At 40.8% G+C, this 13,015-nt stretch overlaps 1 protein-coding gene across 4 annotated transcripts in view; it reads right to left on the reverse strand.

The window, feature by feature from the left end:
• Nucleotides 1-1,606: 1,606 nt before the first annotated feature.
• LDB3 (LIM domain binding 3) overlaps nt 1,607-13,015 on the reverse strand; it is a 187,111-nt gene continuing 175,702 nt past the window's right edge. For all 4 annotated transcript variants that reach the window (XM_070752054.1, XM_070752050.1, XM_070752049.1 and 1 more), the window contains 3 exons: nt 10,947-11,067; nt 5,106-5,221; nt 1,607-3,909 (listed from right to left, as the gene is read on the reverse strand). In XM_070752054.1, the coding sequence (XP_070608155.1) occupies nt 3,820-3,909; nt 5,106-5,221; nt 10,947-11,067 (327 nt within the window). In that variant the 3' untranslated portion in view covers nt 1,607-3,819. The remainder of the gene's footprint in view (nt 3,910-5,105; nt 5,222-10,946; nt 11,068-13,015) is intronic.

Consider the following 13,015-nt stretch of genomic DNA (forward strand, 5'->3'; position numbering starts at 1 on the left):
TAGGCGACGTAGTTCTAAGCTTTCTAGACCTAGGATTGATAGTCTGCTTTAGTAGGGTATTCTGTTTCGAGTGGAGGAGTGAAGGGCTCTTCTGGTGAAGTATCTTTGGACATTTTCAAGGGGTTCCCTTTATTTTTTTAAGCAGTATATATTAAACTAAAAGAAACTCCTTTTGTGGCTTAATGCCATGCATGAATGTCTTCAATGAATAATGTTGTGCTATCTTTGCACAAGAAACTCACCCTTTATGGCTAAATCTGACCATCTTTTTTGCTAAGATGCCATAAATAGAATTCCTTCTTGGAGTTAGTGGTGGACTTAACCAGCTGAAAATAATTTGAATTAGAATCTATCTCTGTACTCTGTTGGCTCCTCGTATTATAGGGAGCGATGCTACCACTGGCTATGGCATTTCGCATTAGGTTACTAGCTTGGAAAAGTAATTAAAATGAAAGAGTGCCTTCAAGAAAAATAAAAAAGTTTGACCGAAATGCTGCCGATTCTGAATGAGATGTTTGTGCCTTCCTTATTATATTCACAAGATAAGCAAGAATTAAAAGTACAGTGGTACCTCATCTTACGAACGTCTCTTCTAACAAACTTTTCAAGATACGAACCCGGTGTTTAAGATTTTTTTGCCTCTTCTTCCGAACTATTTTCACCTTACGAACCCAAGCAGCTGCTGCTGGGATGAAGGGGTTTCTTTCCCCCCCTTTTTTTGAAGAAATAAAAGGGAGGGGCGGCTTGGAGGAGGAAAGATTTTGCAGAAATCAAGGTGCTTGCAAAGGCACTGAAAGGGTGTCTTTTGAAGAAAGAAAAGGGAGGGGCAGCTTGGAGTAGGAAAGATTTTGCAGAGAACAAGGTGCTTGCAAAGGCACTGAAAGGGTGTCTTTTGAAGAAAGAAAAGGGAGGGGCGGCTTGGAGGAGGAAAGATTTTGCAGAGAACAAGGTGCTTGCAGAGGCACTGAAAGGGTGTCTTTTGAAGAAAGAAAAGGGAGGGGCGGCTTGGAGGAGGAAAGACTTTGCAGAGAACAGCGTGCTTGCAGAGGCACTGAAAGAGTGTCTTTTGAAGAAAGAAAAGGGAGGGGTGCCCCCCTTGCCTTTCTTCCTTCCCACTCACCCTTTAGCCTAGCCTTGCTTCTTCCACCCGCCCCCTTTAGCTGCTCCTCCCTGCCCTCTGTTCGCCTCCCTTCTAAAGTTTGGGATTTTCCTGAAGGCTTTGCACTCATTATTTGCTTTTACATTGATTCCTATGGGAAACATTGTTTCATCTTACGAATTTTTCACCTTACGAACCTCCTCCTGGAACCAATTAAGTTCGTATCATGAGGTACCACTGTACTACCGATGCGCAAAAGCAAGACTTCAGATTTCCTCAACTATCCAAGGCAGGGAAGGAACAAATGTTATATTCAGTGAAATAAATATTGTCACGGTGTGTTCCATTCTTTGCAGAAGACAAACGATGATGGATTGGATTCAATCCCGGTTAAGCGTTTTAAAATCCCTATTAATGCAAGATCATCGATAAAGCACATGTTATTCTCCCGAAGGATCCAAAAGAGATCTTTAAAATAAAGCATAGAATTTTGCAAAGAAGCCGTGGTTATAATGCAGCTTTTATTTTAGCTTTTAGCCTGAATGAGGTTGGGATTCCAGTCAAACAGCAAATATTGAAAATCAAACTGCTTCCTTCTTCGGGTCCCCCCCCCCAAAATGAATAATAAATATTGTACATTGTTTTAAATAAGCAATCATAAGCTTCCATATTGGAGCGTATTCGACTGGAGTAAACGGCTTTTATCTTTATGACAGTGTTGCCCATTCAAATGTGCACCTAGCAATGTTGACATAGAACGAGTCCTTCTGCGTCTAAATTTAGGATGCTTATCTCAGGAGATATAAGCCAGTGGCTTCACTGAATATAAACAATTACCTGATGCTAAAGGATTAAATACCCAAATGCTAGCCAGAATAAATACAGGCTGTCCAACACAAGAGGACAAAAGCTTCAAAAAAAAAAAAAAGTAAATAATTGCAGAAATCCTAAATAGCATTTGTTCAAAAACTTTTTCAAAAGGAAAGGAAAACTACTCAAGATTTTGCAGGCTTCTTTCCCTTGTAGCAGCAAACACAACCACACACTTTAGAGCAGTGTTTCCCAGCCTTGACAACTTGAAGATATTTGGACTTCAACTCCCAGAATTCTAGGAGTTGAAGTCCAAATATCTTCAAGTTGCCAAGGTTGGGAAACACTGCTTTAGAGACACTGTCGCAAGTGTCTTGTTCAAGGCTTGTCCTTGTCCGGTGATTGGCACCAGCTTTAACCAAACAAAATGTCACATTCTTGAAAACAAATTAAAAAAAACACCTGGATATCCACCCTCTCTATATCTTTTTGTAGCTGCAATTATGGTATGATGTAGCTCAGAGGTCTTCAAACTTGGCAACTTTAAGACTTGTGGACTTCAATTCCCAGAATTTTCCAGGCAGCATCGCTGTCTGGAGAATTCTGGGAGTTGAAGTCCACAAGTTTTAAAGTTACCAAGTTTGAAGACCTCTATGTAGCTTTTCCTAACCACCAACAAAAAAGAAATTACCACCTTCCCTATTTACTGCTATTATGAGTAAGAGTTTTCAAGAACTCAAAGTAAATGTTCCAGCCAAATTCTTGTCTATCAGTTGGCCAAGAGTCTCAAATGAAAAGCAAAGTATTGACTTCCAGATATCCAAAGACTACAGCTTCTACTACCCACTGCAAGTGATCTCCAAGCAAGTTGGAGGATCTCATCCTTGGGGGGAAAAAAATACATAAGTGTGTGTTTCCTCCACAGTCAGTTGTCTTGATACCGTAGTGACAATGGCATGGTGAACACACAACCCAACACTTTCTCCTTCCTTCCAAAATGGCAGAGAGAAGAAAAATAATACTATGAGTTAACTCTTCACTCTTCCATGCAATACTCCTCATCATTTTGCCCAACTTTCCTACCAACAATCAGATGCTCAAGGTCCATGCACATCCAGAGTCCTTTGACAATCGTTTTCTAATGGTTCTACTCTAGGGGATGTTGCCAATATAGGAATGAGATTTAGGAAGAGCCATTCACAATTACTGGGGATCTGATTTACCAGCTTGGAAAAAGCATGGTTTTTTTTCCAAAATTCAAAATAACCACATCTATATACAAGAAACCCTGATAATTAGGGAGTATTAACCAAAGGGGTTTTTTAGTTGTGTTTGGATTCAAGCTTTGATTGGGTCAGTCCATGGTGTGTTTTTAGTTAATTCTATGTGGCCTACACTTTTTTTTTTAACCTAAAAGTTATGCCACACCTGAGTGTGAAGAAGAGTCACGACATATAACAATGGAATACTGTATCTCTCTGTTGGCTTGATAGGGAATACTTAATTGACTCATCGCAATGGACTGTGACTCCAGGTTACTCTATGTAATTTGACACTTTCGAGCTGTATTATAATACTAAGAAAGGATTCTATTTATTCTTTTTAACAGTGATGGGTTGTACTGGGGTAAGCCAATCCTAAATATGTTTATATATAGAAACTGCCCCCTTATTTTGTTCATTTTGCTCAAGCATTTGCAACCCAACTTGGCCATCAACCTATGAATATTCATTCATTCTTTTGTGCACCAGAAACAGTTCTGCACACACAAAAGCATAATTCAAAGTGTTCATAATTTGTGACCTCCCCTTCCCTATATCCTTAAAAATCCACAGTGATCTATATTTAATCCGTTGAATCAACCTCCAAACTTTTTTTTTTAACTTTGTAATTCCTTTCCGGGTCTTTCTTTAGACATTGATGGCATGGGCATGTTTCTTGCACAGAGGTTTGTCCTTCTTCGAATAGAACGGTTGACCTTCCAAATTAACATGGCAAACCTGCAAACGAAAAATACAGGAAGTTGGAATTGCATCTAAGCAAGTGCGATTCTGAGTCCCTACATTTCGCTCCATTCTTTTGTTGCTTTTTATCATTACTTATCTAATGTTTTATTTGTACAAATTACCACACTATAATTGTTTGACTAACTAACTAACTAACTAACTAACTAACTAACTAACTAACTAACTAACTAACTAACTAACTAGATAAATAAATAAATAGATAGATAGATAGATAGATGATAGATAGATAAATAAACAAACAAACAAATAAATAAATTCTGCAAAACCAGCAAAGTTAGAGCCATCTAAAAGTTAAGATGTGCTGATTTCCTTCATTCGGTTTCTTTAGTTCTACAGAAGAATTATTGAGTCTGTCATCTGCACCTCTATAACTGTCTGGTTTGGTGCTGCAACCCAACAGAACTGGCACGGACTTCAGAGGAAAATCAGAACTGCAGAAAAAACAATTGTTGCCAACCTGCCTTCCATTGAGGACCTGTGGCAGCATTGGTAATGCCCAAGCGGTAATGGTATTAGGTTGGAAAGATTCTACAAAATGGACATTAAAAAATTGGTACTGGTACATGGTGGACCACATACATTTTGAAATTATGGAAATAAGATTAAACAATTTTGATGAGGATAAATTGGAGAAGTTGATGGTGCGATGGAATAAGGTAAAAGATTATATGTTAAGTAGAATCTGTGATGTAAATATGAAAAATAAATTGCAATCACTCTTTTAGTAATACTTGACGCAAGATAGAGCCAAGGAGTAACAGATAAATAATTAAATCTTTTTTGAATCCTCTTATATGGGTGGCGGGGGTGATGGGGTGTGTGTTATTGTTAGGTGATGGGCACATGCACTGTGCACTGTTATATGTTTGTTTTATGTAAAAATTTTTAAAAAATCAATAAAACTTTATTTAAAAAAAAAAGAGGACCTGTGTGTTGCACGGGTCAAAAAGTACAATTTATGTACGCTGAGAACATATGCACCAAGACAAATTCCTTGTGTGTCCAATAACACTTGGCCAATAAAGAATTCTGTTCTGTTCTACTCTACTCTACTCTACTCTACTCTACTCTACTCTACTCTACTCCATCCCATTTCATTCCATTCCCTGGAATCTATCTTTGTGTGCTACATGTTGTGACCCACCCACCAGTCTTGAGAAGATACCTACAGCACAAATGAAGCATGTATCATGCCAGGTGTGACCAAGGGCTTCAATGAACTTGTCTCCAGCTTCAACGGGGAAGTCGCATCCATGACATTTGGTGCTGAATAAGGCAACATAGTCTAGAGGAATACATATCAAGGAGAAAAAAATGAGGTTTACAACATAAAGAGTACTACGATAAAATATATGAAGCCTTCTCTTGATTTCTGGGGATGTCGTAGACACCCATATGTAGTTTTGGGACAAAAAGACAACAGAGAATTTTTAATGCCTTCCTTGATGGGATGCAAAATTGTGGGTTTATTTTTTGCTCGCCTTCCTCCTCAGCTTTGTGGGAGTTTCTGGAATGGTGTTTGGAATGGGTTGTGGCACAATATTTGGAACATGAGACTAGGAGCAGGAAGAACTAGTTTCGAATCCTGATTTCTTAGAGACGACAAGGGGTGGGTGGGTGGGTGGGGAGATCAGCCTGCTGATCTCTCTCTCTTAGCCTGACCAGATTTAAGAGCATTTTCGCAGTTGTGAAAGCAAAGAAGGATGCATGGGGAACTCGTGGGAAGGAAGGCAAGACTAAACATGATCGGTGAGGCATTCCGACATGAAGCAATGCCGGAGCCCAGGCTGCAGATCCAACCATTTATAGCAGAGGTCTTCAAACTTGGCAATTTTAAGACTTGTGGACTTCAAATCCCAGAATTCTGGGAGTTGAAGTCCACAAGTCTTAAAATTGCCAAGTTTGGGGACCCTTGATTTATAGAATGAATATTATTATTTTATTTATTTATTTATTTATTTACTTACTTACTTACTTACTTACCTATTTACCTATTTACTTACTTACTTACTTACTTACTTACTTACTTACTTACTTACTTACTTACTTACTTACTTACTTATTAGATTTGTATGTCTCCCCTCTCCGAAGACTCGGGGCGGCTCACAACAGTAACAAAAAACAGTATAACAATGGGACAAATCTAATAATAAAATATATAAAACCCCCATCAATTAAAAACCATACAGCACATACACACCAAACGTGAAATATAATAAGCCTGGGGGACATGTCTTAGTTCCCCCATGCCTGGCGATATAGGTGGGTCTTGAGTAACTTGCGAAAGACAAGGAGGGTGGGGGCCGTTCTAATCTCTGGGGGGAGTTGATTCCAGAGGGCCGGGGCCGCCACAGAGAAGGCTCTTCCTCTGGGGCCTGCCAAGTGACATTGTTTGGTCGACGGGACCCGGAGAAGGCCAACTCTGTGGGACCTTATCGGCCACTGGGATTCGTGCGGTAGAAGGCGGTTCCGGCGGTACTATGCATTAATTCCTCCGCAGTAAATATTAGCCATGCTTGAGCAATAATTACATTTCTTAAAAATCTCTAGATTTGGGACATTTTGATTTTTAACTGAAGGACCTTCTTTTTCCCCTTACTTAACATGCTGGTTTTTTTCTAAAAAAAATCTGTTTATTTTTTTAGGACTGCTCAATCAGATGGAAGCCATTCGGTTGTTTGCAAAAACGAATCTTTTGCAAATGAATTTTTGCAAAAATGAAAAACAAATAAACAAATAACACCCCCCCAACACCCACAAACAAGATAGAGTTTTAAAGGAAATGTCAGAACTAAAGCTATAGAAATGGAAGAAAAATTGCAGGAGTAAGAGAACGAAAATTGTACGACCATGTCAAAATAGTTTCTGGGAATCAAATTTTCCTCTACTGCACGCTGTGTATTAGGACCAGTGATGGGCTTCTACAGGTACGGTCAGGTACGCAGAACCCGTAGAAAAAATTTGGTCAGGTACACAGAACCGGTAGAAAATTTTTTGAATCCCTCCACCACTTTCCAGGCTCTGGGTATGTTTTTCCTATTACAGTAAATGAGGTTGAATGTGTATAATTTTAGAAGAGCTCTGTGTGTGTGTGTGTACATACACATAGAGTTTATATAGCAGATGATGTATATTTTTATGTACCTGTGTGTAATATATATGTACACATATGGCATAAATACAGTGATACCTTGTCTTACAAACTTAATTGGTTCCGGGACGAGGTTCTTAAGGTGAAAAGTTTGTAAGACGCAACAATGTTCCCCATAGGAATCAATGGAAAAGCGATTAATGCGTGCAAGCCCAAAATTCACCCCTTTTGCCAGCCGAAGCGCCCGTTTTTGCGCTGCTGGGATTTCCCTGAGGCTCCCCTCGCTAGGAAACTCCACCTCCGGACTTCCGTTGCCAGCGAAGCGCCCGTTTTTGCACTATTGGGATTTCCCTGCTGGGATTCCCCTACAGCATCACAAAAACACGGAAGTCTGGAGGTGGGGTTTCCCATGGAGGGGAGCCTCAGGGGAATCCCAGTAGCGCAAAAACGGGTGCTTCGCTGGCAACAGAAGTCCAGAGGCGAGGCATCCCAATGGTGGCGGTGGGTTTGTAAGGGGAAAATAGTTTGCAAGAAGAGGCAAAAAAATCTTAAACCCCAGGTTTGTATCTCGAAAAGTTTGTATGACGAGGCGTTTGTAAGATGAGGTATCACTGTACATATAATTAAATAGTATATTTTGGAAGTTCAGTAATAGTAAATAGAGAGGGAAATTGTATCTCCTTGAGGCGAGGAGAGGCCAGGCACCCTTACCCTAACCCCAAGTGACATCAAGTTGGCCACCTTTAAGCCAGTCACATGACCTTTAAGCCACCCCGGTCACACGATCGTCAAACCTGGTGACATGGCTGGCAAGCCACACCCATAGTGTGGTAGTAAAAAATGTTTTTGCAAACTTTCACTGATTAGGACGGTGAACTCAAACTAGCAGTTGCTTTTCAAAGTTATTGCGAACAAAATAGGACCTCAAAAAACCCAATATCCTGCAAATTTGGGAAAGGGGAAAAACAAAAGGAGAACAAAGAGGAGATACATGAAAGTATTTGCCTTTTTGGAAGTCATCCCTAAGGGAAAATGGCAGAATATGAAGACTTTCTGGCAAAAAGTTGCAAGAAGAAAGCATGAATAAAAGCAGTAGAGAAAGAGGGGATTTCCAGCTGAGGGTGTTTCCTTTGGAAAGATCCAAGACCAAAGGATCTTTCAACTTTAGCTTAGGAATAGCCTCCAAAAACCTTAAGAAACTAAAAACACAACATTTGTTTTACGAATTATTTGCCCCCCTCTTAAGCGCTTGCCTTTACAGTGGTCCCTCGATTTTCGTGGGTTCGATCTTCACGAAACAGCTATACCACGGTTTAAAAAAAATATTAATTAAAAAATACTTTGCGGTTTCCCCCCCCCTATACCACGTTTTTTGCCGCACGATGACGTCATATGTCATCGCCAAACTTTCGTCCGCCTTTAATAAATATTTTTTAAAATAAACTTTAATAAAGAAACATGGTGAGTAATGATCTAAATGGTTGCTAAGGGAATGGGAAATTGTAATTTAGGGCTTTAAAGTATTAAGGGAAGGCTTGTGATACTGTTCATAGCCAAAAATAGTGTATTTACTTCCGCATCTCTACTTTGCGGAAATTCGACTTTCACGGGTGGTCTCGGAACGCATCCCCCGCGAAAATCGAGGGAACACTGTATTATTATGGCTTCTGTCATCCCATCTGTAAGTTCTTCAATGGTAAAGTGGCTTGATTTTGGTTGGCCATTTCATAGATCCTGAGTCATTAAAAGACAATGTGACTTGGATGATACAATTTCTGACGATACAGTGTCAAGCTGATGCCGAGGTTGGGGATAAATGAACGGCTTGCCACACTATCTATAGAAGGCTTGATGTTTAGGGGAACTTGGGAGAGGTGATTTTCACGAGGGAAGAGATGCAGCCAGAAAGGATTCTTTCGAGTGGTTCAAGGCCATCCTATGCCCACCCACCTGGGCGGAAGTGGAAGGAGAACTGGTCATGCTGACACAATCGGAGTGGGCAATGTGACAATTTTGTGGGTGGGGGACAAGGGATGTGAACTTTCAACTGGGTGGGAAACTGAGATTCAGGTTTCCCAGTGTAGGTGCCAGGATGGCTCTGGCAATAAATTGAAACTTTGAGGAGTACAGTGTTCCCTCGATTTTCGCGGGGGATGCGTTCCGAGACCGCCCGTGAAAGTTGAATTTCCGCGAAGTAGAGATGCGGAAGTAAATACACTATTTTTGGCTATGAACAGTATCACAAGCCATCCCTTAACACTTTAAATCCCTAAACTGCAATTTCCCATTCCCTTAGCAACCATTTAGATTATTACTCACCATGTTTATTTATTAAAGTTTATTAATAAAAAAATATTTATTAAAGGCAGATGAAAGTTTGGTGATGACATATGACATCATTGGGCAGGAAAAACCATGGTATAGGGGGAAAAACAGCAAAGTATTTTTAAATTAATATTTTTGAAAAACCGTGGTATAGACTTTTCGCGAAGTTCGAACCAGCGAAAATCGAGGGATCACTATACTTTGACTTGGACTCTGATTTAGCTTGGATGCTTGACATTCTGGCTTTTAACCAATGTACAGTGGTACCTCGACTTACGAGCTTAATTCGTTCCGTGACCAGGTTCTTAAGTAGAAAAGTTTGTAAGAAGAAGCAAATTTTCCCATAGGAATCAATGTAAAAGCAAATGATGCATGGGATTGGGAGGGTGGAGGCCCTGTTTCCTCCCAGGAGATTCCTAGAGAGGCCCCACGGAGGCTTCTCCCCGCCTTTTCCGGCCCTGTTTCCTCCCAGGAGATTCCTAGAGAGGCCCCACGGAGGCTTCTCCCCGCCTTTTCCAGCCCTGTTTCCTCCTAGGAGATTCCTAGAGAGGCCCCACGCAGGCTTCTCCCTGCCTTTTCCGGTTACAGTTTCAGAGGCTTGGGTTTGTAAGTAGAAAATAATTCGTGAGAAGAGGCAAAAAAATCTTGAACACCCGGTTCTTATCTAGAAAAGTTCGTAAGTAGAGGCTTTCCTAGGTAGAGGTACCACTGTATATTGAATAGGGAAGTGTGTTTGGGTATTTTCCTGTGTAAGATTGAGATCACACTCACCATCTTCAGTCTGGTGTTTTCATCGAAACATTGCAAGAACACTTTCAATTTTACACGGGAAAAGACCCAAACACACCAAAACTTACATAGCTATACCCGTGAAAGTCTAAGAATAGCTATGCTGGCTGGAGAATTCTGGGAGTTGAAGTCCACAAGCCTTAAAGCTTGCCAAGTTTGAATACCTACCCTGTTTCCCCGATAGTAAGACACCCCCAATTGTAAGACGTATCGGGGGTTTCAGGGGGGTCGGCTAATATAAGCCGTACCCCGAAAGTAAGACATATGTCTTACTTTCGGGGAAACACGGGGATATTGCCGCCTCCCTCTCATCTAGCTGCGCGCTGCCTCCTGCCCACGTCCGCACCGTCCCTCTCTCCATACGTCGCCGCGTCTGCCACCTCCCTCTGATCTTAATGAGCGCCGCCTCCTGCCCACTTCCGCACCGCCCCCCTCTCCATACGTCACCGCGCCGTCCCCCTCTCCATACGTCACCGCGCCGTCCCCTGCACTTGTCACTGCCGCCTCCTGCTTAAAATACGGTAATGCACACAGTATTAATCATACATCAGTAAAACATACATACTGGCATACTGGGGTATCATCTGCTGTTTTGTGGTGAATACAATACTGTTCAGGTTGTTAATAAATGTTAATTTTATGGTTAAAACAAAACATTTGACAATTTTTTTTCCAATATAAGACATACCCCGAAAGTAAGACATAGTGGGGCTTTTGGGGATAAAAAGAAAGTAAGACACTCTCTTACTTTCGGGGAAACACGATATGTCCAAGGCTATCAACCGAGGGAAGAACTGTGCCATACCTTTCTCACAGTATGGTTCTCCGTCCTCCATGTGGAAGAGGCTGTTTCCAAACGGCTTCCGACAGGCGGCGCAAACAAAGCAAGTGGTGTGCCAGGTTTGCCTCAAAGCATGCATCACTTCCTGCAAGAGAAAGGAGAAGTGGTTTTTCCATAAATGTCCTCCTTTTGGGGGGAAAGGAGCATGGGGAAGGCCAGCACTTATCCCAACTACTGTATTTTTCGGTGTATAAGACGCACCTTAGTTTTGGGGAAGGAAAATAGGGGAAAAGAATCTGCCTACCAGGTATTCATCTGGCTATCATCCTTAGTCTGGTCAGTTTCAGCACATTATTTTATCCCCCTGGTTAGGGCTTTTAAAAAAACTTTATTCGGAGAGAGTAACAATGAAAGAGCTTGCAAGCCAGTAAGAGCTGGGAACCTTATTAGCAGCTGGAAAGAAACATTCGGAGTAAGCAAAGCAATGAAAACAAAAAACCTATAGGGTTTGGAAAACGTTCTTTGCAGAGAGTAACAATGAAAGAGCTTGCAAGGAGGTAAGAGTTGGGAACATTGTTAGCACCTGATTAGGGCTGGAAAGAAACATTTGGAGCAAGTTAGACCAATGAAAAAAACTTTGGAAAGACATAGGGAAGATTGACAGCAGAAAAAGACCTCATGGTCCATCTAGTCTGCCCTTATGCTATTTCCTGTATTTTATCTTAGGATGGATATATGTTTACCGAAGGCATGTTTACATTCAGTTACTGTGGATTTACCATGTCTGCTGGAAGTTTGCTCCAAGCATCTACTACTCTTTCAGTCAAATAATATTTTCTCACGTTGCTTCTGATCTTTCACCCAACTAACCTCAGATTGTGCCCACTTGTTCTTGTGTTGACTTTCCTATTAAAAACACTCCCCTCCTGAACCTTATTTAACTCTTTGACATATTTAAATGTTTCAATCGTGTCCCCCCTTTTCCTTCTGTCTTCCAGATTATACAGTTTGAGTTCATGAAGTCTTTCCTGATAAGTTTTATGCTTAAGACCTTCCACCATTTTTGTAGCCCGTCTTTGGACCCGTTCGATTTTATCAGTATCTTTTTGTAGGTGAGGTCTCCAGAACTGGACACAGTATTATTCCAAATGTGGTCTCACCAGCGCTCTATACAGCGGGATCACAATCTCCCTCTTCCTGCTTGTTATACCTCTAGCTATGCAGAGTCCTGCCTGTCGGCGACTACTTCAGCTTCAACCACAACAACACAAGAGCACAAAACAGATTTAAACTTAATATTAACCGCTCCAAACTTGACCGTAAAAAATATGACTTCAGTAACCGAGTTGTCGAAGTGTGGAACTCATTACTGGACTCCATAGTGTCATCCCCAAACCCCCAACACTTTACCCTTAGATTATCTACGGTTGACCTATCCAGATTCCTAAGAGGTCAGTAAGGGGCGAGTAGAAGTGCACTAGAGTGCCTTCCGTCCCCTGTCCTATTGCTCTCCTATATCTCCTATACCTTTCTTCTATTCCTATATCTCTTCTTCTATTCTTTCATTGATATGTTCTATTCCTATATCTTCTTTTCTATTCTTTCTTAGATATATTTTACTATGAGTATCTCCTCTATAACCTTCATCATGTATTTTACGATATGTATATAGATATATACCCACTAAAACCCTCATTGTGTATTGGACAAAATAAATAAATAAATAAATAAGTAGGTAGGTAGGTAAGTAAGTAAGTAAGTAAGTAAGTAAGTAAGTAAGTAAGTAAGTAAGTAAGTAAGTAAGTAAGTGTGTGTAGCTGAGGCTACCTTCCTTATCCTCCAAAGGCTTAGAAACATAGAAACATAGAAGACTGACGGCAGAAAAAGACCTCATGGTCCATCTAGTCTGCCCTTATACTATTTCCTGTATTTTATCTTACAATGGATATATGTTTATCCCAGGCATGTTTAAATTCGGTTACTGTGGATTTACCAACCACGTCTGCTGGAAGTTTGTTCCAAGGATCTACTACTCTTTCAGTAAAATAATATTTTCTCATGTTGCCTTTGATCTTTCCCCCAACTAACTTCAG

The sequence above is a fragment of the Erythrolamprus reginae genome, chromosome 5 (genome assembly GCF_031021105.1).
Source record: "Erythrolamprus reginae isolate rEryReg1 chromosome 5, rEryReg1.hap1, whole genome shotgun sequence".
Lineage (NCBI taxonomy): Eukaryota > Metazoa > Chordata > Lepidosauria > Squamata > Dipsadidae > Erythrolamprus > Erythrolamprus reginae.